The 22,405-nt window shown below is 58.0% G+C and overlaps 1 protein-coding gene across 5 annotated transcripts in view; it reads left to right on the top strand.

The window, feature by feature from the left end:
- The window catches only part of LINGO1 (leucine rich repeat and Ig domain containing 1), a 206,601-nt gene extending 184,486 nt beyond the window's left edge, over positions 1-22,115 (top strand). For 3 of the 5 annotated variants that reach the window (XM_030814859.1, XM_030814858.1, XM_030814860.1), the window contains one exon: positions 19,228-22,106. In XM_030814859.1, the coding sequence (XP_030670719.1) occupies positions 19,240-21,084 (1,845 nt within the window). In that variant the 5' untranslated portion in view covers positions 19,228-19,239 and the 3' untranslated portion in view covers positions 21,085-22,106. Of the gene's footprint in view, positions 1-2,606; positions 3,213-19,227 lie in introns of those variants that run through there. The other 2 variants (XM_004088318.3, XM_030814861.1) reach the window with 2 other exon arrangements.
- The last annotated feature ends 290 nt before the right edge of the window (positions 22,116-22,405 follow it).

Raw genomic sequence — 22,405 nt, 5'->3', positions numbered from 1 at the left:
TGGCCCTGAGACCCCTGAGAGGACTCTGCTGGGAACCACCCCACCCGACAGGAGAGGAGAGATGCCTGTTCCACAGCTCATGCAGAGGTGACTGGGTGGGGACCCAGTGACAGACCCCCTTTTCCTGGAGTCTCTAGGTGACAAAGTCAGGGACCCTTACTCTCACCAGGCCCAAACTAGACCCTCAAAAAGGCCTATCCTCCAAGTTGTTCCCCCAAAGCTCCCCGTCGTTTCCATTGGAATAAAACAGGGAGAGCTGGGAGGGGTCATGTGTTTTGGAGACAAAGGGAAGGGGGAATGGCTTGGATGCCATTGACAGTGGAGAACCGAGGCCAAGGGGCCCTTCCTCCCAGACACAGCTCTGTGGTCATCCCTGCTGCCTCCGAGGCGCGGAGGGATCATTGTGGGCGCCAAAACACCCCACCCCAGGACCCCAGCTTCCTTCGGTAGCACCTGGGGGTTGGCGAGGTGGAATGAGTGGGCTCTCCCCCATTTCTCCGCCGAGATCACTGAGGCAGGGAGCAGGTGAGTCGGGGGCGGAGAGATGTGGTGGCCGCGCCTTGCCTGCGTCAGTCACCGCACCAGGAATAGCCCTCGCCCCCGCCCCCGCCCCCCAGCGGGTCTGCGCGCCCGCCGGGTGCCTGGCGGAGCCTTTACGCAGGAGCCAGCGAGCGTCTATTCCTGTCGGGCTGGTGGGAGGAGGCGGCGCAGGAGGGCGGGAGCGCACGGGTAGCTCACAAACAGCCGGGGTGGGGGGGCTGGGGAGTCTGGGGAGGGGTCCAGGCCGCGCGGAGTTGAGGGACCGGGGAGCCGCCTGCGCTGGGCTCTGGCAAGGAGGGGGACTCCTGTGCTGGCCTCCCTGCTTCACCTCCCACCTGTAAGTCCTTCTGCCGAGCCTGCCCCCTGCTGGTCCACTCAGCCCTAGAAGACGAGTCCAGTTCCCTTTCCGCGGCTTGCTGGCTGTGTGACCATGGGCAGAGCCTGGAACCTCTCTGGGCCTGGGCTTCCCTCCCTCTGTCCCAGGGGAACAATAGTGCCTCCCCCAGAGTTGCTGGAGGGTGAACGTGCAGTTCACAGTAGAGCATAGCATGGACACATGCTAGGAGGGGGCTCTAGCTAGGCCTAGGTTGAGGATGGGCATAGACATAGGAGACAGGAGAAAGTGCTCCAGACAGGACTGTCCAGAGCAACGGTGTGCCAGAGAGACTGAGAAGTACCCAGAAATGGTGCAGCTGGAACGGAAGGTCTGTGCAAGCCTTTGGGCTGTGTGTGAGGCTGAACAGCGGCGAAACAAGGTGCTGTTGGGGATGGGGAAAGGTCCCTCCGTGGCAACCAGGCATCTCTGCAATGATGTTGGGCAGGCTTCCTGGGAGAGGGGGTGTCACTGGAAGTAGGATTCCAGGGTCTGCCCCAGAATCCGAGAGGCTTTAGGCTAGATCCCCTCCCCCAGCCTCAGCTGCCCCTGTGGACTCAAGCTATTAGGAGTATTCATGTGCTAATGGGTTGTTCCCAGCAGTGGAGAAGGGATGGCCCTGCCGAGTGGTGTCAGCATTGATGGTTATTCTAATAAAACTGGCTTGGTGTTAAAGGGCGTCTGGCTTCAAAGAGATGGAGGAGGGTAGTACAAGGAAAAAGGTGAGGTCCTGAGGGTGATAACCTACTGTGCAGGCTTTGCCAAGACATCCCTGCTGGCCTAGTTTCCGTATCTGAGGATCAAGGAGGATCTGGATCTCCGAGGAGAGGTCCCATTCCTTGGGCCCATCTGAAGTTGTGGCCCCAGCCGAGGATCCCCGGGACCATTCCGGGAGGAGGGAACAGTCAAGCCCAGACGGAGGCTCTGCGCTGCCCCCTGCTGGCCGCTGGATGCAGGGCCTCCGGACGGAGCAGGCCAGAGAGGCCTGCCGCCCTCTGCTGGGCAGGAAGCCAGGCTGGGCGGGGACCCCGGCCGCGAGGAGGTTTGCGAGACCCTGCTCCTGGGTAGAGCGGCCGGGCCAGCACGGCTTCCTCGCCGTCCCCTGGAGCTTCCCATTCTGCCTGCCTCTCCCTCCTGCGCTAGAATTTGGGCCCTCTAGCCTTGCGGACTTTCGAGAGGAGGGGACGGGGGCTCCTGGTCGGCCTCCCCATGCCGCCCTCCAAACAACCCTGTTCGTGTGGGGAGCCCTGTCCGTCCTCGTGCGTGTGTTCGTCCACAGCCCAGTTAACACGTGTAAACACACTCGCGCGCTCACATGCACACGCATGTGGCCACACAAAATCACACACAACGGTGTGCGCGCATACACCCAGGGAGGACCGCAGGCCGGACTCCCCGAGACCCGGCTGGCCCGGGACTCGCCCGGAGCCCCGGACCCGGAGGGGCGCGGAGCTGGAGCGCCTGGCTGGTGCGCCCCTCGCCTGCGCACCCCTGCCTGTTTCGCTGCCCTAAGCGTGCAGGGCAGCGGCTGGGGCGCCCCTCGCTCTCCATCCCTTCCGCTGAAAGGAGACGAACCACCCCCCACCCCACCACCACCATCACCAGGTTTTGCGGCCGCGCCTTCTCCTCCCCCGCCCGGCTCCCGCCGCTCGCTCGCTCCCTCCTCCCTCGATCCCTCCTCCCTCCCTGGCTCGCTCCTAGCGCTCCCTCCCCGCGCCGCTGCAGAGCGCGGAGCCCGAGCGGGAGCCGGCGCGGGAGCCGGAGCGGGCGGCGGGCGACAGCGCAGGCAGCGGCGGCGGTGGGTCCCGGTCCCGGCCCCGGAGGGCGCGGAGTCCCCACCCGCGCCGCTCCGGCCCCTATCCCGACGCGGGGCGCCGAGCAGCATGCGCGGCCTCTGCCCGCCGGCCCCGGCCCCGCGGCGGAGCGCGCCCGGCCTCGACCCCGGCCCCAGCGGCAGAGGCGGCGGCGGCGGCTCCGGGCCGGCCCAGGGGGCAGAAGCAGGCTCGCGGAGCCCCTGTCGCGCGTCCTGAGCGCGCCCGCCCCTCCGCCCGCCGGGGCCGCGGCCTCCCACCTTCCCACTCCCGAGCCCCGGCCCCGGCTCCGGCTCGGCTGCCGCCCGCGCGGGGCGGACAGACGGCCAGCCAGCCCCGCGAGGGCGCGCGGACTGCCGGGCGGAGGTGTCGGAGGAGGAGGAGACGGAGGAGGGGGCTGGGCAGGGGCTGGGGCCTGGCCGGGCCGGCTGGAGAGACATGCGATTGGTGACCGAGCCGAGCGGACCGAAGGCGCGCCCGAGATGCAGGTGAGCCCGGCGGCCGCGGCCGAGCCCGGAGCGGGCAGCCCCGCGGCGAGTGCCCCTGGGGGCCGCCGTCGGCCCTGGCTGCGCCCTCCTGGGGTTGCAGGGCACCTCGGTGCCACCCAGACCTCCTTTGGGATCATAGGCCTGATTTCCCCTCAAGCCTCAGAAATGAAGATTCTTCCTTTCCCACCACCCCTCCCTCCAACCCCAACAAATTCCGGGTTTGTAAGCTGGGAGCCTGGAGCTGGGGAGGGGCCCCGCTGGAGTCCCAGCCCTGCTGTGGTCTCCCCTTCTTGTCCCCGCTCCCATTCTGAGTGTTGGTCACTCTAGAGGGTAAGCCGCCTGCTCAGCCCTGGGTGGGTACCTCCCTTCGTGGACCCCAGGTGCTCCCAGGCAGCCCCCACCAGCACCAGACACTCCCTAGCTGGTGGACACAGGTCAGGGGCTGGGTTTCTCCACAAGCTCCAGCCTGGATGGCAGCTCCCCACCACACACAAGTATCGCCCCTTTCCAGCTCCTGCCCAGTGAAAAGGAGATGGGGAGTAGGGAGAGTGGAAGGAAGGGAGTTGGGGACCAGGAGCACCCAGGAACCCTTTAGGGGCCTCCCCTTTGTCTGCGTTCAGCCCGGGCTTCTCACCTCCTCCTGCCCCACTTTTCATTCTAAGGCAGAACGGGTGGGAGGTGGGAACCAGCTGAGAAGAGGGAGGTAAGGAGGGAGCCTCCTGCTCCCCCTCACGCCCTTTTCGGGGTGGGCTGTGGGCTCTCTGCTCCCAAGGCATGCCAGGAGATGCGTCCCTCTGGGCGGATCCCACTTTGAGGAGGAGGGGTGGGGCCAGGCCAGTGGGCAGCCCCCTCCCGGTTCCTGCTGGGGTCACAGCCCAGCCCGGTCCAGCCTAAGTGTGCCCGCACCTTCTCTTTGTTCTCAGAGGCCTTGGGGTTGGGGTGGGGCAGAAGGGGGCCTGAGAGGATGGGAAGAGCTCTGCCCTGAGCAGGTGGGAGTGCAGGAGGCCCTGAGGTGGGGGCTGTGGCATCTGGACAGCCCCTTCCTGCTCGCCCAGCCCTTCCTCAGTCCTCTGCTTGGTTTGGGCAGCCAGAGGGCGCATAGCCCAGCCCGGCCCGCGGCTCTGGGCTCAACCCTGTTGGTCATTATGCCAGCGGCTTCAGCACTGGTGCCTCCCATGCCCAGGGAGCAATGAGCCGGGACACCCAGGCGGCAAAGAGCCTGGGGCTTCCCCAGATCCAGCGCAGAGTGTCAGTGAGGAGAAGAGGGCCAGCTGCTCCCAGACCCTTTGTCCTTGTATAAGCCAGGAAGGAGCTCAAAATCCTCACGCCTCTGGGAAGGCGCTAGCAGCAGGTCTACTGGGACGGCATGCCTGTCCTTCCTGCTTTCCACCCATGGCCCGAGGTAGGAAGGAGGGTATAGGGTGGCACAGGGGAGAGACCAATAACTCCTTGGAACCGTGCTGAAAGAGGGCACAGACTCACATCAAGGATCCCAGCAGCACCCAGCTGCCCCTCCTGGAAGGGGCTTAGTGAAGGCAGGGACAGGCCCCCTGTGGTGTTCTTGCTGTCTCTGCCCCCCTCCCCACCCCCTGACAATTTAAGCATGAGCCCCTGGGTAGGGCTTAGTTAAAGCTGCAGTGTTCCCCAGGGTCTGGAGTTAAAGAGTGGGAACCTGCTTTCAGGGGGATGGGCATGTGCTCAAAGCCAAGAGCCCTGTGTGACTGGGAGGGAGGTGGAGACACTTACCCCTTGCGATAGTCCTCTTTCATCTGGGCTCATCTTCGTCCTCTGCCCTCTGGGCACCCATTTTTCCTATATTGGGTATAGTTTTCTAAAACCCAGACTCCCAGAGGGACACCTCCCCCACCCCACCGCGCCAAAAAAACAACCTCTTGTGGAGGTGGGTGGTTGTTCTGCGTGAGGCCAGACAGGATCCCTGGTGCCGGTGAGGGCTCATGTGTGGTGCTGCTCTTCAGGCGCCTTCGGACACAGATATCTGGAGAAGCACAATTGGGGTTGGGGTGCGTTCCTGTTGGGAGATAAGGCAGTGCAGTCATTCATGCAGGGTCCCATGGAGGCATGAGGCAGCGTGTCCGGTGGAGGGTAGAGAAAGTGGAGCCAGGGAAGGGTTGGGGGTGGTGGGCAGTAGGTGTGGTGGTTTCAGAGTCAGGGCCTTAGCTTGCTGGCTGGAGTCTCTTGGGCTAGCTGTCCTGTGTGTGGCATGCTGTGGAAGTGGCCTTCCAGCCCCACCCACCTCCATGGTTAGTCTCTGGAGGCTTTCTGTTCTGTTTCCACCAGTTCCTCCACGTATCCCCCCATCCTCACCTGGCTTGGCCCTGCATCCCCTGACAAAAGGTCCTTCAAGAAGCCTCTCCGCCTGCTTCAAGTCATTGCCCCTCCTTCTCCAGTCACCCACAGCATAGAACCACACTTGTTTGCACTGAATATTGTACCAGCCCAGTCACACATGCATTTGTTCTGCACATCCTAGCTAAGCTGCCTGCTTGGCTCTGGGCTAAGCACGATCTGCCTTGAACACCCTGAGCAATCCTAGTACCCTTCCTTTTGCCCTCCTGCCTGGCCCCTGGGATGGGACAGACCCTTGGAGGTACAAGGGAGTGGCTATTGGCTAGTGGTAAGGAGTACCTGTGCATGAATGCACAGAGCTAGATGTCAAAGATGCCCCAGGCAGGGGTTGGGAAGAGACAAACAGGGTACTCAGTAGCCCACACAGGCACTCAGAGAAGGGTGAGATTTCTCCCTGGGGGTTGAGGTTGTCAAAGGTGCTTTAGGAAGAGAGGGAGGCTGGCTGAGTCCTAGGGAAGTAGCAGACTGCAGAGACACAGAGAGCAGGGGACTCCAGAATCAGGGAAGTTTCTTTGTAGAAAGAGTGTGAGAAGGCAGGTTCATTTCCCAATACATTTAAGGCATTATTGATGCTGACCTTTGTTTAGTTGTGGAAGAATGAATGAATGAATGAATGAACGAACGAACGAACGAACAAGCGAACGAATGAATATCCCTGGGTGCTGTGGGCTCAGTAGAGCTGTGCTGACAACAATCTACTTGTGTGTGTTCAGTTTCTTCAATGTTATTTCATAGTGAAGTTGTCAAGAGTGTGGACCCCAGAGCCAAAAGTCTGGGCTCAAGTCTCAGCTCCACCATTGCCTAGTTCTGTGACTTTGGGCAAGTTGCTTAATCTCTCTGGGCCCGTCTCCTTATCCATAAAGTGAGGGTACCAATAGTATCCACCTCAAGGGAGGACGTGACAATTAGGTATGCTAACATAGGCAAAACATTTAGAACAGTGCCTGGTACACAGTAAGCCTGTAATAAGTGCTGGCTACTCATAGTTTACATCAGTGATACACTCATGATCTTATCCTTGTAGGTGGTAGGTGCAGAGGTTTGATTTTATACCCAAGAAAACAGAGCCAGAGAGGTGGCGAGTGACTCGCTGTAAGTCCCCAGCTTGCAAACCTGCGGTTCAGTCTGGAATGCCTTCTTCCTGACCTCTAGGCTGGGGCTCTTACTCACTAATCCAGGCCCAGCCTGTTAATTAATCGAAACATTTAGTATTAATCGTAGTAGTAGTAATAATACTATAATGAACACTGTTACCCTACTCTCCAACTTAAACACCAGCAATCCAGTAATGATGTACATCTCCCCATGTGCTCCTGCACACCCCGTCCCATTGCCTCCTTTTCAATGACTACTCTAAATTATGTATTTAACAATCCCTTTCCTCTTTAAAATTATATATTTTAACATATATAAGTAGTTCAGTTTTAGTTATTTTTGAACTTTTTAAAAAGAGCATGAACTATATGCAGTCCTCTGGAATTTGCCTCTTCATCACATTTAAGCTTCATCTATATTGTTGTGAATAATAGTAGACGTAGCTCATTTTCACTGATGTATAATGTTCTGTCATGTGATCATAAAAGTGTAATTAACATTCTCCTACCAGTGGACATTTAGGTTATTTCCATTTTTTGCTCTTACAAACAATGCTGCCAGGAACCTTCTCATCCCATCTCTGAGGCAACGTGCAGTGTCTCTGGGGCACAGAGCTAGGAGCAGAATTGCTGGCCTGTATGGCATGTTTGCATTCACTCTTACTAGGATATGTGCCAAAGTGTTTTCCAAATCGGTTAGACCAGTTTGCATCACCCCAGCAGATGAGTGTTCCCATTGCACCCCATCCTGATCAACACTTGGTATTGTCAGGGGCCTTGATTTTTACTGATTGAATGAATGTAAGATGGTATTTCATGATGGCCTTGATTTGCATTCCTGGAATTCAAGGTTTCTGGTATATGAAATGTAGGTTGAGAGATGGGCAGCAGCCAGTGTGTACTAGGTGCTCACTAAGCAGTCATCCCATCGGCGCCCGTTCCCCCAGTGGTGAGGATGCTGTCTCTACCATCCCTGAAGTCTGGGATGGATACGAGCAATCAGGGAGGACTCCAAAAGCAAGTGGGATGAAGGAGGAGCAAGAAGGGGTTAAGTCCCTGCATGTTTAGTGCAAACAAAGGACAGCAAATTCCAGGAACCCCGCAAGGCCCTCCAGATCCTTGCCAGCCCAGAGGGTCTGAGAAGCTGGGTGCTGGGAGGCTAATTTGGAGCAGCTCCCTCTGCCAGCCTGATACACCAACGACTGATTCCACTCTGCCTTTCTCGCCTGGGCCTGGGCCCCTGGAGCTGGTTAAAGATGAGCACCGGGGCTGGCGGAATAATTATGCCTATTTCATGTGACACCCAAATTGATTGCCGCCAGGGTGACATTACCAGGGCATTGTTCCTCGTCTCCAACCTCTTATTACATGTTATTAGGGTGTGTGGTGTGTGTGTTTTTCTATGTTTTCCTGTTTTGGGGAATTAATCTCTCTCTGCCACCTCCTCTGCTTCCCTCTGCAGAGAACCTGCTCTCAGCTCTGGGAGGGGTTGGGGGCCTGGCCAGCAAGCTTCTTCTGCCTAGCCCGGTGCAGGGCTGCAGATGTGGGAGTAGGGGGGTGGGGACTGGCCATCTCAAGTTCCTTTACTTGGATGCAACACAGGGGCATCTCAGAGCTGAGAGGGGCTACTGAGGTGTAGATCCCAGCAGAGGAGGCCTCCTGCAGTTGCCTCGATCATGGTCTCAGCTTGCATGCCTCCCATGATGGGCTGCTCACTTACTACCGAGGCAGACTTTCTGTCCTGAGCCATCTAATGTCTCATCAGATTCCTCACACTGAGCTGAATGGGCCTCCCCGTGAGCCCACCCATGGGTCTTGGCTCCCCTCTCTGGGCCTGCAGTAGACCTTTGCAGCCTCTGCCTTGATATGCTCCTTAGAGATTTGTGGAGGTGCCAGTTCCTCTCCCAAGTCTGGGCTTCTTATGAATGGGCAGCCGGTTAGTGGCATCCATTGTGCCTGAACAGGACATTCCTCCTGTATGTGTCTGACTGGAGGCTCCATCACCTCCTGGATACTGGGCTCAGTTTACCAGGTTGGAAAAATGGACTCTGGCAGTGGCGTGGCCAAGATTCATTTGAGTAGAGAGGGCTTTGAACTGCCAGGGCTGGGAGAGAGGCAAGTGTTTTATTTATAATCTGCCTGTCCATGTTATACAGAACTCACTGGACCTTGGTTTGTGATGTTTTTGAGGGTTGTTTTTCAGTCTTTTCCCCTTTTGAGGCAGAAATAACCCAAACTCTCACCTGTCCCTGACCCAGCCCCGCCATGGGGTGGCCATGTGACCCTTGTATGATGTTGGGGAGAGAAGGTGGCTGCGGTTGGGATGCTGGGGTCCTTCCTAGGCCCTAGCCCGGAGATGCTGTGGGACCTTGGACAAGTCCCTGATGCCCCTGGGCCTCAGTTTCCTCATCTGTGTGAGGGTCTCTAAGGGTGTTATGGCTTTGGAGCCAGACAAGCTCAGGACCTCGGGCAGGTGAACTAATGGCTCAGAGCTTCAGTTTCCCCATCAGTGAAGCGGGTGTGTAACGTGGTGAGGGTTGGTGGGGTAGTTCAGCAAAGCACTTAGTGTGTGTGCTCGATGTAAGTGTCTCTTCCCTTCCCTCTCCCTGAACTCTAAGCCCCCAGCAGTGAGGGCAGTGTGACGTCTGCCCTCCCCGCTTCCCAGTGAGGAATTTGTGGTCCCCAGAGGCAAAGCCACTTGCCCAAGATGACGAAGCTCAGCAGGCCCCTGAACCTGAATCAGAGGGAGGCAGTATGCAGGAGTGGGCAGGACAGCTGGGAGTCTGACTGCCTCAGGCTCAGTCCCAGCTCTGGCACTCATCACTGTGGGACTTCGGGCAAGGTGCATCACCTCTTGGCACCTCAGTTCTCTAATCAGTAAAATGGGGATAATACTAGCCTCTTAGGGTGGTTATGGAGATCATACAGGTTCGTGCCTGGCACATAGCTGATGCTATGTTAGTGTTAGATTTAAAAAAAAAAAAAAAAAAAAAAAAGGCACTATAGGGAAATGATGAAGAGCATGGACTCTGGAGCCAAACCACTGGGGTTCAAATCATGCTAACACTGACCTCGAGCAAGTTATGGAACCTCTTTGTGCTTCTGCTTTTTCCATCTGCAAAATGGGGATAATGGCAGCACTTACCTCAATGGGTTGGTGTGAGATTAAATGAATTTTTATATGCAAAGTGCTTGAAATAATGCCTGGCATACCAAAGGCCACCTATGAGGGGTTTCTAATCATCATTCTCATCATCATTCTATTTAGCTCTCTGGCTAATCCCAAATCCCAGGCTAGTTCCACCACACCCCTCAGCCTCTCACTGCCAGCCTCAGTCTATGAGGCTGTGACACCCGCCACCCCAAGCACAAGGCCTATAGCTCTCCCAGGTGAGGGTTGGCTGATTTCCAGGCCTGAGCTATTCCCAAATAGAGAGGCCCTGATGGCTGGGGCTGCAGAGAGGGGTCCCCCTGGGGGCCCCAGGAAGGTGTGAAAGGACGAGTGGGGATGAGGCAAGCGTGTCCCAAGGGGCCACTGGCCTGGGCAGGGGATGGCGCTGGGGGCCTTGAGTGGCATCTTCCTGTTCCCAAGAGCCTGGGTTGGCATCTCAAGACATGAGAAGGGAGATACTGGGGTGCAGGACTGGGGTTGTCCTTGGGCCCCTCTCAGGTTACCCCCCCCCCCCGAATAGGCACTTGCCTGCCCCACCTCAGCTCTGGGACAGCTCCCATCTAAGTGGGGGTACTGGGCAACCTTGTGCAAGGGGCGGGAAGGGCCCAGAGTGGTCCACGACTCCCCTGAGATCACACAGCAGGGCGGGGTGCACTGGCTGGAGCCCATTTTGCTCACCCAGAATGGGCTTCCTGTCAGCCCTGCCCGACTCCCACTCCTCTCCACCAAGCCTGCCGCTCCTGGAGGGCAGAGCCTATATATAGAAGCCTTTAAACATTAAGATGCTCTGACAATTAAAATTCATAATTTATCCCGCAAATGGCCGGGGGCTGCGAGCTGGCCGGAAGGCTGGCAGCTCTCGAGATGGCTGTGCCTTGGTGAGGTGGGCAGGGGCATTCCTCCCTTCAGTGCAGGGCGGCCGAGTGCTTGCCTAGGGTGACCCAGGACAGACAGGCAGACAACCACACCATGCCCAGTAGGCATCTCCAGCAGGCACTGAGGCCAGTGAGCACGTGTGGGGAGATTGGAGCTTCCCAGAGCGCACCTGAGTGATGGGGCTGGGGGCCGGGGAGTGGGGGAGGAGGGGCAGCCAGCACACACACACATAGAGGCCACTCACACACAGACACAGATACACCACACTCACACACAGAGACACACCAAACACACACAGGCCACTCACACATACCACACTCACACACAGAGGCCACTCACACAGACACAGACATACCACACACACACAGAGACACACCACACACACAGGCCACTCACACACACCACACACACACACACACAGGCCACTCACACAGACACAGACATACCACACACACATAGAGACACACCACACACACACAGGCCACTCACACCACACACACACACAGGCCACTCACACACAGACACAGATACACCACACTTGCACACAGAGACACACCAAACACACACAGGCCACTCACACACACACCACACTCACACACACAGACATACCACACACACAGAGACACACCACATAAGCCACTCTCACACACACCACACTCTCACACACAGGCCACACACAGACATACCACACTTACACAGACACAGACACACCACACTCACACACAGACACACCACACACACAGGCCACTCACACACCACCACACACACACAGGCCACTCCAACACACCAACCACACACAACACACACACAGCCACCACACACCACACACAGGCCACTCACACACCATACACACACACACACAGGCCACTCACACACACAGACACACCACACTCACACACACACCACACTCACACAGACACCACACACACAGAGGCCACTCACACACACACACACACACCACACACACACACACACACACCCCAGGGGCCCAACAACTTTTTGCCAGAACCGAGAGCGAGAGGAAAATAAAGAATTATACACGACAAAGGACATGACCTCAGTTTTCTGCCGGGTTGGTTTTTCTGTCCCCATGGGGGTCTGAGGAGGAGGAGGGGAAAGGGGAGGCAGGTGGGGGCGGGGCGGACCAGCCCCCGGGAGACGGTGGACACTGGCTGCCTGGCTCCAGCTGGTGGAGCCGCGCAGTCCTCCAGGCTTTCTCCTGCAGGAGCTCAGCCTGGGTGCAGGACTGCAACTCTCAGGGTTGCCTCACCACCTCCCCATGGGCCAAGAGGCAGCCCCCCAGATTAGACTGGCCAACGATGGAATTATTTCTCCCATTAGCAGCTCCTACCTTATGCCATTATCAGCCATATAAATCAGCCATTCACACCTCAGCGGGGATTAGCCCTGGAAAGCCAGAATGGAGCATCTTTAAAAGGAGTCCAGGGACCGGGGTCAGGATTGGGCTAAGAGAGAAGCCATTAGGAGTCCCAGGATGCTCGCAAGTTGACCAGGCTACAAGTCCCTTCCCCCCTGCACACCTTTGCTCTCACAGTTCCCTTTGTGGAAATGCCCTCCCCCTGCCTCTTCTTTGGCCTGTGGAAAATGTTTGTATTTCAGCCTGAGCTCACACAGCACCTCCCCCTCACCACGAAGCCTGCCTTCATTAAGAGCTAGGTTGGGAGTTGGAGAGCAGAGTGTGAGTCCTGCCCCTCGCAGCAGTTGTCTGGTGGGCTGTCTCTGCTCCTTTGAGGTGGGTGCGTCTGCAGGCAAGGCCTGGGAGTGTGGAGCTGTATCAGGCCCGGTCCCACTTCGGAGGCTGTCAGTCTGGGGACCACAGGAGAGGAGGCCGCAGAAGTGCCAACGGAGCTGGGAGAAGCCCAGCAGCAGTGCGGGCAGAGGGTGGCCGGAGATCCAGAGGGGACCCACCAGAGGCTGTCGCTTCTTCCCAGGCTAGAGGAGAGCCAGCGTGGGAGAAACCCTGAGCTGCTTCTGAAGGCCAAGTAGGAGGCCCCTAGGCATGGGGAATGGATGGTTGGCCGCTGCGACAGAAGGAAAAACCCAGGCCAGGGTGACTGTCACAGTCCTCTCTAGATGGGCCCCACTGCGACCCCACTCCTGGCCACTTGACCCCAGTCATCTCTGAGCATTCGCAGTTCCTGCTAACACACTTTATCATTTCCTGAAACGGATCCCGCACACTGAAGCTGAAGCAAAGAAGGGACCTCAGGCAGGCAGGGACTTGGGGAGAGGACAAGTCACAAGGAGCCCAGGCTGGGCTTTGCTTCTCTTCCTTGGTGATCCGGCGTGAGTCCCCTCACCTTTCTGAGTCTCCCTCCCCACCTGGATATGCAAGTGCTCAGACTCACCTGGTGGAGTGGCGAGGATGGGGCTGTGTTAACAGGCCCCAGGCTGATGCACAGGTGGTAGGGGCTGGGAAAGTGGTTGTGCCTGCAGGACAAGCTCTGGCCTCTGTCTCTCCCTTCCCTGCCCCCAGCCTGTGTCCCCATCTTTCTCCCCTCCCCCAGCTCTGCTTTCTCTGCCTCTCTCTTCCTCTCCTCTGCAGCCTCACCCACCATGTGTCTCCCAGGTGTTCTTGGTTTCTGTCTCTTTCCCTCTCCTGCTCTCCCCATCATTTCTTGGCAGTGGATCTGGGCAGAGCCCTGGGCAGACTTCCCGAAGTGCTTTAGCCCCTTTCCCAGGCCTGCCGTCCTCTTCGCTCCGTCCCTCCTGCTGCCCACTCAGTCCTGGGCACGGCGGGCATCAAGGCAAGACGAGGACCATGCACACCCACCTCGTTTCCCCGTGAGAAGCTGCCCTGGCCACACAGCCAGGCTGAGCACCCGGAGGACCCTGGGCCCCAGCCTTCATGGGGCAGACGCCTCCATGCCAGATCGCATGCCTGGGTGTGCAGGGGGTCCCTGCGGTCCCCGAGGAACGCTGAGTGGGAGCACTGTGAAATACTGATACCATAAACCTAGAATAACTAAACTTGCCATCCTGTGCTTCAGCCAGCCCCACATTAGGTGAGATTCAGGCCCAGGCAGCAGCCGCAGGCACAGGAAAGGAGTGTGGCGGAAAAACACTGAGCACACGTGGCGCGTTTAATACACCGTTTTCTGGAAGTTGGGGAAAGGCTTTTGTCGGGTTTGGGGGCAGATGCCTGGGTGTAGCTCTCTGAGCACTAGGGCCTTCCCTCAGCCCTGGGGCCTCACCCTAGCACCACCCTGACAGGACAGCCCCTCCCCTGGCCTGGCCTGCAGAACCAGGCAGCTCTTGGAGCAGGCAGCCCAACTAGGAGACACAGAGCTCTGCCACCCTCTAGCTTTGTGACCCAGGCCCAGGGCAAGCAAATTCCCTTTCAGAGCCTCTGTTTTCCTCATCTGTAAAATGGGTAAGAAAGATCTCTTTTGAAAGCATTTCTGAGACAATGTGTATAAAGCCCCAAACCTCAGCTGGGCACAGTGGCTCATGCCTGTGATCCCAGCACTTTGGGAGGCTGAGGTGGGTGGATCACTTGAGATCAGGAGTTCAAGACCAGCCTGGCCAACATGATGAAACCCTGTCTCTAGTAAAAATACAAACATTAGCCTGGCATGGTGATGTACACCTGTAATCGCAGCTATTTGGGAGGCTGAGGCCAGAGAATCACTTGAACCTGGGAGGTGGAGGTTGCAGTGAGCCAAGATCTCGCTACTGCACTCCAGCCTGGGCAACACAGTGAGACTCCATCTAAAAGAAAAAAAAAAAGGCCCTAAATCTGGCCCATAGCAGGGGCTGTCCAAGTGTTAGTCCCTCCCCTTTTTTAAAGAAGGTGTCTGGTGGATGAGCCTGTAGAGGATGCTGTGGGGGAGTCACGCCCCTGCCCCCATGGGCCTCCAGATGCTGCCTATGGCACAGAGTGATTCCTGAGCCCTCTCAGTGTTCTCTGAACCTGTCCATGGGTGATCCCAGGCCGCTTCCATCTCCCCTAATTACCCTCCTTCACCCTGAGACCCTGGGGGCACACCCTGAATGTGGTGCCCCAAGGAAGGGAGCCCACCATCCTGAGCCCCCCTCCCACAGAGAGATTTTTCCAGCCCCAGTGAAACTGCAATATTGGGCCTGAGCCTCCCATTCCCCTTTACCCTTTAGCAAGGTTTGAGGATGTCGACCTTCCAGCTGGAAAAAGGCTAGTTTCTGGTGGCAGCACCCTCAGGGACCCTGAAGTGGAGCCCTTACTGCGCAGGCCAGAGAGGGCAGGCATTGCCGAGGTCACACAGCAGGCTGGCCACAGAGAACTGCATGTGTCAGGGAGCATTGCCTGAACCAGGCCGTATCTGCCCCGGGACATGAAGGAGGGTGTGGCCGGTGGCCAGCAGCCTGTCCCTCCCACTCTGCAGCGCAGAGCCTGGGGCCTGCCCTCTGCAGTGCTGGTCTGATGGCTCAGGGTCCCCCACTGCCCTGAGCCTGGGAAGGACTCTGGATGCTTTAGGTTGTGTGTGTGGTGCCCCAGGCACAGCTCTCTGCTGCCTGCCCACCTGCCTGTCTTTGATGTTTTATTTCCTTTGTATTTATTGGTCCAATTTTTAAACTCTTACCCTTGTAGGAAGCCCTTCAGGGGGCAAGGATCCAAAATAAAACACTGATTAAAATGCATAAAATACCTCTTCTTGACAGTTGCAGGAGTAGCTGGCAGAATGAACGGTGCCAGGATGGCAGGAGCAGCACGTTGCCCACTCAGCAGTTTGGGTGACCCCTCAGATGTGACTCTGCCAGCATCCCTAGATGACAGGGACCCCATGGGGGTGGGAGACCAGGAGACTAGGCCCAGCGGAGACTGTGCCCTTGCTGTGCCAGCTTGGGCAGGCATCCTAGCCTCTCTTAACCTTCAGCTTCCCCACCGTTAGGGCAGCCGCACGTAAGAGGCATGAGATGAGGCATCTCAGAGCCCGTACCCTCCCAGAGCTGTCCTGCTCCCACGGAGCATGGCCCATGGCTCTGTGGGACCAACTGCCAGGCCTGGGGGTGGCAGCCTTACAGGGCAAGGCTGACCAGCTTTTCTACCAATGTATTTCTTTTTTATTTTATTTTATTTTATTTATTGTTTTTACAGATGGAGAGTCTTGCTGTGTTGCCCAGGCTGGAATGCAGTGGTGCAATCACAGTTCACTGTAGCCTCAAACTCCTGGGCTCAAGGGATTCTCCCACTTCAATCTCCCTGAGTAGTTGGGACTATAGGTGCACCCCATCATGCCTGGCTAATTTTTAAATTTCTGTGGGAGGTGGGCATCTCACTATGTTGCCCAGCCTGGTCTTGAGCTCCTGGCTTCAAGTGATCCTCCCGCCTCAACCTCCTAAGTAGCTGGGATTACAATGGGATAACAGTGGGATTGCAGCACCACCATGCCCGGCTTCCAACATACTTCAATTCCTCAGGTTTCTCGTTGCTCATTGGGCCTGATGCAGGGTTAGCCCCATCCGCAGGGCTTCCACCCCTGCAAAAACTCACTCATGCGCATGTTTCCTTTCAAAGAATGTTCACGGGGGTCTGTTCTGTGCCACACTTCACTCTGAGCTACAGACATACTCTCTGCCCTTGGGTACCTCACTCTCTAGCAGGTGAGACACACACACCCATGACTGAACCAGGATTAAACATACATTACAGGAGAGATGCCAAATGCTGAGGCTTTGGAGCATATTTCCCTCTTTGCTCAAGGTCACTAGGAAGCTCTCACCTTTCGTCATTAGGCAGGACTTGGTGGCATTCTTTCCTGACTGGCTTCCCTTTTTTAGCTTTTAGCTTTTTATCATCTTGTAGCATAATTTTTCTGTCATTTGGTTCAAATCACTTTGGGAATGGGGTGTGATATACACCAATTACATAAAATCACTGCTATAAGAATAACAATGTTGGGGACAAGAGGTGATATCTGACTGAGTAGGTCAAGGATGGCCTCCTGGAGGAGGCGGCCTTTGGGGTGGAAGGTTACAAAGGCTGCTGGGGCAGGAGTCTGGGACAGTTCTCCAGAAGAAGGTGGTTTAGAGGTAGCAGTGTGCAGGACAAAGTGGGGAGGCCCAGGTAGCTTTGCTCAGGGACTGGTGGGAAAAGAGGTGGGTGGGCAGGTTGAGGCCAGGTGGTGCAAGCTTCCTGTGTGCCAGATTCGTGTCTGTATAAGAGGAGCTTACCAGCACCTCGGGGTGGCCCGTGTCCTCACTAGCCCCCCTCATTCCCCAGCCTCCTCTCCAGCAGCTCCCACCACCCGCCAGCCCAGCCCCAAGCTGGATGTTTAAAGTACTATTTACCTATTAAGGTCCCCAGCCTCACACCCGCGCCAGCCCCAGCTGCCGGCCCAATTACTTATTGATCGCCTGTCAGGATGTTTGCTTTTCTGGTGGGTCACTGGAGCGTGTGTGACTGTGGAAAATAGCCTGGTGGGGGTGGGGTGGGGAGAAGCTGAACTGCAGAAGAGCCTGGAGAGAGGATGAGAGGGGCTGAAGGGAGGGTCAGGGTGGACAAAGCCCTTGGGGATAACAAAACCCTTGCAGATTCCATAACATGTCGGTGACACCCTGAATCCTGTCTGCTTAATCAGTGACTTAGCCAATCAACAATCACGAAGCTCCCGTCAGTCCTGGGAGACTGGTGGAGCATTTGCAAGTGTGTGGTTTTGTGGACAGATCAGAGCTCCCATCCCAGAATTCCTCCCTCTACTGGCTGGGTGTCCTTGGACAGCCACAGCCTCTCTCAGCCTCAGTTGCCTTAATGGCTGATGCATGGATGACAAGGATGGATGGCCTGTGGCCATGAAAGCAGGGGCTGTTTGAGGTGTGGGAAGGGGTGGGAAGGGTCTGAGCTAAGGTGGAGAGGTGGGACATCCAGTCTGGGCTTCCTCCTCCTGCACTGAGCCCCCTCCGGGCCATGAGTACAGGGTGTGGACACGGCAGCAAAGCCCCAAGGGCGCTGGAGGCTGCAGTAGAGGAGCAGGGATGGGTCTTTACCTCACCAGCAGCTAGATGACTGCAGCTTGGCTCCCAGAGGCCCTCTGATCCATCCCTGGAGCAGCTCCTAGGGTCTGACCTACCCTCCCCCCACCCCCCTACTCACCCTATTTGCCAGGCCAGTTTCTCACGGGGGTGGATGGAGAGAGAAGAGGGAAGGAGGAGATGGGAGGCAGTTTGGGGCAGAAGTGGGGACAAGTGGTCTCTGAACAGGGGGTGGGAGAGGGTCACGGAGGCTCCCACATACCCCTTGCTCACTCCACCTGCAGCCTCTATGCAAGCTGGACCCCGCTCCTGGCACGATTTCTCATGTCACCACCTCCCAAGCCCTGCATGGCTTCAGGGCCCAGCTTGAACAAGCCTGGGTCCTGTAGTGGGGGCAGACTCCTCCAGGGTTGCCTGGCTGTCCTGGCCTGTGGGAATCTGCGCCTTCCTCAGACTAGCAGCTGTGCAGAACTCTGGTACTAGGAAGAAGGTGATGGGAGCCCTGAGAGACAGACAGGTGAAGGCTGGAGGGTCTTTCTAAGGGGAGCACACTTCACTTCTTATTGGGTAACAGAAAACACTTCTTAGAGCAGCGGACTTCAATTAGGCCTTGTGGATGGAATTTCAACAGCCAGGGAAGGGGCATTACCAAAGGAAAGAAGTGCAGGAGTCAAGACCAGGAGGCAGGAAAAGACATTCTCTGGGCCCTGGGCTCAGGAGCCTGAGCTGGGTCACCGATGGGACCCAGAGGAAGTGGAGAGTCACAGATCCCACCAGGAGTCCAGGCTGGATTTGGATTTACAGGTGCAGGGGGAGGAGGGAGGGCAGCTTCAGGGCTGGGCCTTCTGGATGAGGGTGTCCCCCAGCAATCCAGGAACCCCATGGGTGACAGACCTGTGAACAGTGTCAGGTGCCATTGGTTTACTGCAGACCCAGCCACACAGCTGATGGGGAGGGGGCATGGCGTCTGCACCTGGGGAGGGTCAGGGCTCAGGGCTGAGCGAATGGGGCCCCCAGGAGCCTCAGAAGCCCTGGCCGTGCAGGCTAGGGGTAGCCACACTCCTGGCTGCTCTGCTCTGGCTTCTTGGGGGCTGTTCCTAGAGGCCTCAGCCCTTGAGCCCCTTTGATCCCCACTGTGAGCCCAAGGGCGGCTCAGCAGGTCTGGTTTTATCCCTGATGAGCACCAGGGGAGCTGTGATTCAGGGCAGGGTGTGTGCTTGGAGTCAACCGCCTGTGAAATGTAAAGGAGGTGGCGCCAATGCCAGGCTGTCTGAGGTGACCGGCCCCTTCCCTGAGCCCCTCCATTCCAAGGATGCTGGGAGGGTCCTTTGGGAAGACTCCAGGCAGGGTAAGAGGCAAGGAGGGGGCAGCATGAGGAGGCCAGAGGCCCTCTGGCCTGGGCCTCTGGACCCTGCCTCTCTATCTGCATCAGGGTCATCGTGACAGGGCAGGAGGGGCCCAGGTGGCTTGGGGTGGGGTCCAGACACACACTGCCCCCTAACTGCCACCTCTGTCCTGTGCTTGCTCCCGGCTGCAGGTGAGCGAGAGGATGCTGGCGGGGGGCATGAGGAGCATGCCCAGCCCCCTCCTGGCCTGCTGGCAGCCCATCCTCCTGCTGGTGCTGGGCTCGGTGCTGTCAGGCTCGGCCACGGGCTGCCCGCCCCGCTGCGAGTGCTCCGCCCAGGACCGTGCTGTGCTGTGCCACCGCAAGCGCTTTGTGGCAGTGCCCGAGGGCATCCCCACCGAGACGCGCCTGCTGGACCTAGGGAAGAACCGCATCAAAACGCTCAACCAGGACGAGTTCGCCAGCTTCCCGCACCTGGAGGAGCTAGAGCTCAACGAGAACATCGTGAGCGCCGTGGAGCCCGGCGCCTTCAACAACCTCTTCAACCTCCGGACGCTGGGTCTCCGCAGCAACCGCCTGAAGCTCATCCCGCTAGGCGTCTTCACTGGCCTCAGCAACCTGACCAAGCTGGACATCAGCGAGAACAAGATCGTTATCCTGCTGGACTACATGTTCCAGGACCTGTACAACCTCAAGTCACTGGAGGTTGGCGACAATGACCTCGTCTACATCTCCCACCGCGCCTTCAGCGGCCTCAACAGCCTGGAGCAGCTGACGCTGGAGAAATGCAACCTGACCTCCATCCCCACCGAGGCGCTGTCACACCTGCACGGCCTCATCGTCCTGAGGCTCCGGCACCTCAACATCAACGCCATCCGGGACTACTCCTTCAAGAGGCTGTACCGACTCAAGGTCTTGGAGATCTCCCACTGGCCCTACTTGGACACCATGACACCCAACTGCCTCTACGGCCTCAACCTGACGTCCCTGTCCATCACACACTGCAATCTGACCGCTGTGCCCTACCTGGCCGTCCGCCACCTAGTCTATCTCCGCTTCCTCAACCTCTCCTACAACCCCATCAGCACCATTGAGGGCTCCATGTTGCATGAGCTGCTCCGGCTGCAGGAGATCCAGCTGGTGGGCGGGCAGCTGGCCGTGGTGGAGCCCTATGCCTTCCGCGGCCTCAACTACCTGCGCGTGCTCAATGTCTCTGGCAACCAGCTGACCACGCTGGAGGAATCGGTCTTCCACTCGGTGGGCAACCTGGAGACACTCATCCTGGACTCCAACCCACTGGCCTGCGACTGTCGGCTCCTGTGGGTGTTCCGGCGCCGCTGGCGGCTCAACTTCAACCGGCAGCAGCCCACGTGCGCTACGCCCGAGTTCGTCCAGGGCAAGGAGTTCAAGGACTTCCCTGATGTGCTACTGCCCAACTACTTCACCTGCCGCCGCGCCCGCATCCGGGACCGCAAGGCCCAGCAAGTGTTTGTGGATGAGGGCCACACGGTGCAGTTTGTGTGCCGAGCCGACGGCGACCCGCCGCCCGCCATCCTCTGGCTCTCACCCCGAAAGCACCTGGTGTCAGCCAAGAGCAATGGGCGGCTCACAGTCTTCCCTGATGGCACGCTGGAGGTGCGCTACGCCCAGGTACAGGACAACGGCACGTACCTGTGCATCGCGGCCAACGCGGGCGGCAACGACTCCATGCCAGCCCACCTGCATGTGCGCAGCTACTCGCCTGACTGGCCCCATCAGCCCAACAAGACCTTCGCCTTCATCTCCAACCAGCCGGGCGAGGGAGAGGCCAACAGCACCCGCGCCACTGTGCCTTTCCCCTTCGACATCAAGACCCTCATCATCGCCACCACCATGGGCTTCATCTCTTTCCTGGGCGTCGTCCTCTTTTGCTTGGTGCTGCTGTTTCTCTGGAGCCGGGGCAAGGGCAACACGAAGCACAACATCGAGATTGAGTATGTGCCCCGAAAGTCGGACGCAGGCATCAGCTCCGCCGACGCGCCCCGCAAGTTCAACATGAAGATGATATGAGGCCGGGGCGGGGGGCAGGGACCCCCGGGCGGCCGGGCAGGGGAAGGGGCCTGGCCGCCACCTGCTCACTCTCCAGTCCTTCCCACCTCCTCCCTACCCTTCTACACACGTTCTCTTTCTCCCTCCTGTCTCCGTCCCCTGCTGCCCCCCGCCAGCCCTCACCACCTGCCCTCCTTCTACCAGGACCTCAGAAGCCCAGGCCTGGGGACCCCACCTACACCGGGGCATTGACAGACTGGAGTTGAAAGCCGACGAACCGAGACACGTGGCAGAGTCAATAATTCAATAAAAAAGTTACGAACTTTCTCTGTAACTTGGGTTTCAATAATTATGGATTTTTATGAAAACTTGAAATAATAAAAAGAGAAAAAAACTATTTCCTCTAGCTAGTCGGAATGCAAACTTTTGACGTCCTGATTGCTCCAGGGCCCTCTTCCAACTCAGTTTCTTGTTTTTCTCTTCCTCCTCCTCCTCTTCTTCCTCCTTTCTCTTCTCTTCCCCAGTGGGGAGGGATCACTCAGGAAAACAGGAAAGGAGGTTCCAGCCCCACCCACCTGCCCACCCCGCCCCAGGCACCATCAGGAGCAGGCTAGGGGGCAGGCCTGGGCCCAGCTCCGGGCTGGCTTTTTGCAGGGAGCAGGTGGAGGGGACAGGTCTGCCGATGGGGGTGGGAGCCTGTCTGCTGGGCTGCCAGGCGGCACTACTGCAAGGGGTGGGAGCCTGGCTTGGGTGTGGCTGAGACTCTGGAGAGGGGCTGGGGTCCTCCTGGGGGACAGCACAGTCAGTGGAGAGAGCCAGGGGCTGGAGGTGGGGCCCACCCCAGCCTCTGGTCCCAGCTCTGCTGCTCACTTGCTGTGTGACCTCAAGCAGGTCACTGGCCTCTCTGGGCCTCAGTCTCCACATCTGTACAAATGGGAACATTACCCCCTGCCCTGCCTACCTCACAGGGCTGTTGTGAGGAATTGATGAGATGATGTATGTGAAACACTTTGTAACCTGTAAAGCGCTGTGCACACGTGTGGGTGACTGTTCTCATTATGGTCATTATTATCTCACTGTGGGGGATGGGGCTGCCAAGGGGCCCTCCATGGGGGTAGGGCTGGGGGCTGTCAGGGGGAGTGGCGCTCCAGGGACTTCCAGAGGCTCCTCCTAGGACAGCGGCTGGGGCTGTGGCCGGCAGCACTGGCTGGAGAGAGGGGCTCTAGACCTGAAGGGGATCCTGAGGCTGTGGGCATAGAGAGTCCCTCACCCCTGGTCTGGTGGTGGGTCTGACTGCCAGGCCTGATGGTAACAGCTCTACAGGGCTCAAGGCTTAGCTCCC

The sequence above is a fragment of the Nomascus leucogenys genome, chromosome 6 (assembly GCF_006542625.1).
Source record: "Nomascus leucogenys isolate Asia chromosome 6, Asia_NLE_v1, whole genome shotgun sequence".
NCBI classification, from domain to species: Eukaryota; Metazoa; Chordata; class Mammalia; order Primates; family Hylobatidae; genus Nomascus; species Nomascus leucogenys.
Note: the sequence above shows the minus strand (reverse complement) of the source record. Positions and strands in the feature narration are given on the sequence as shown.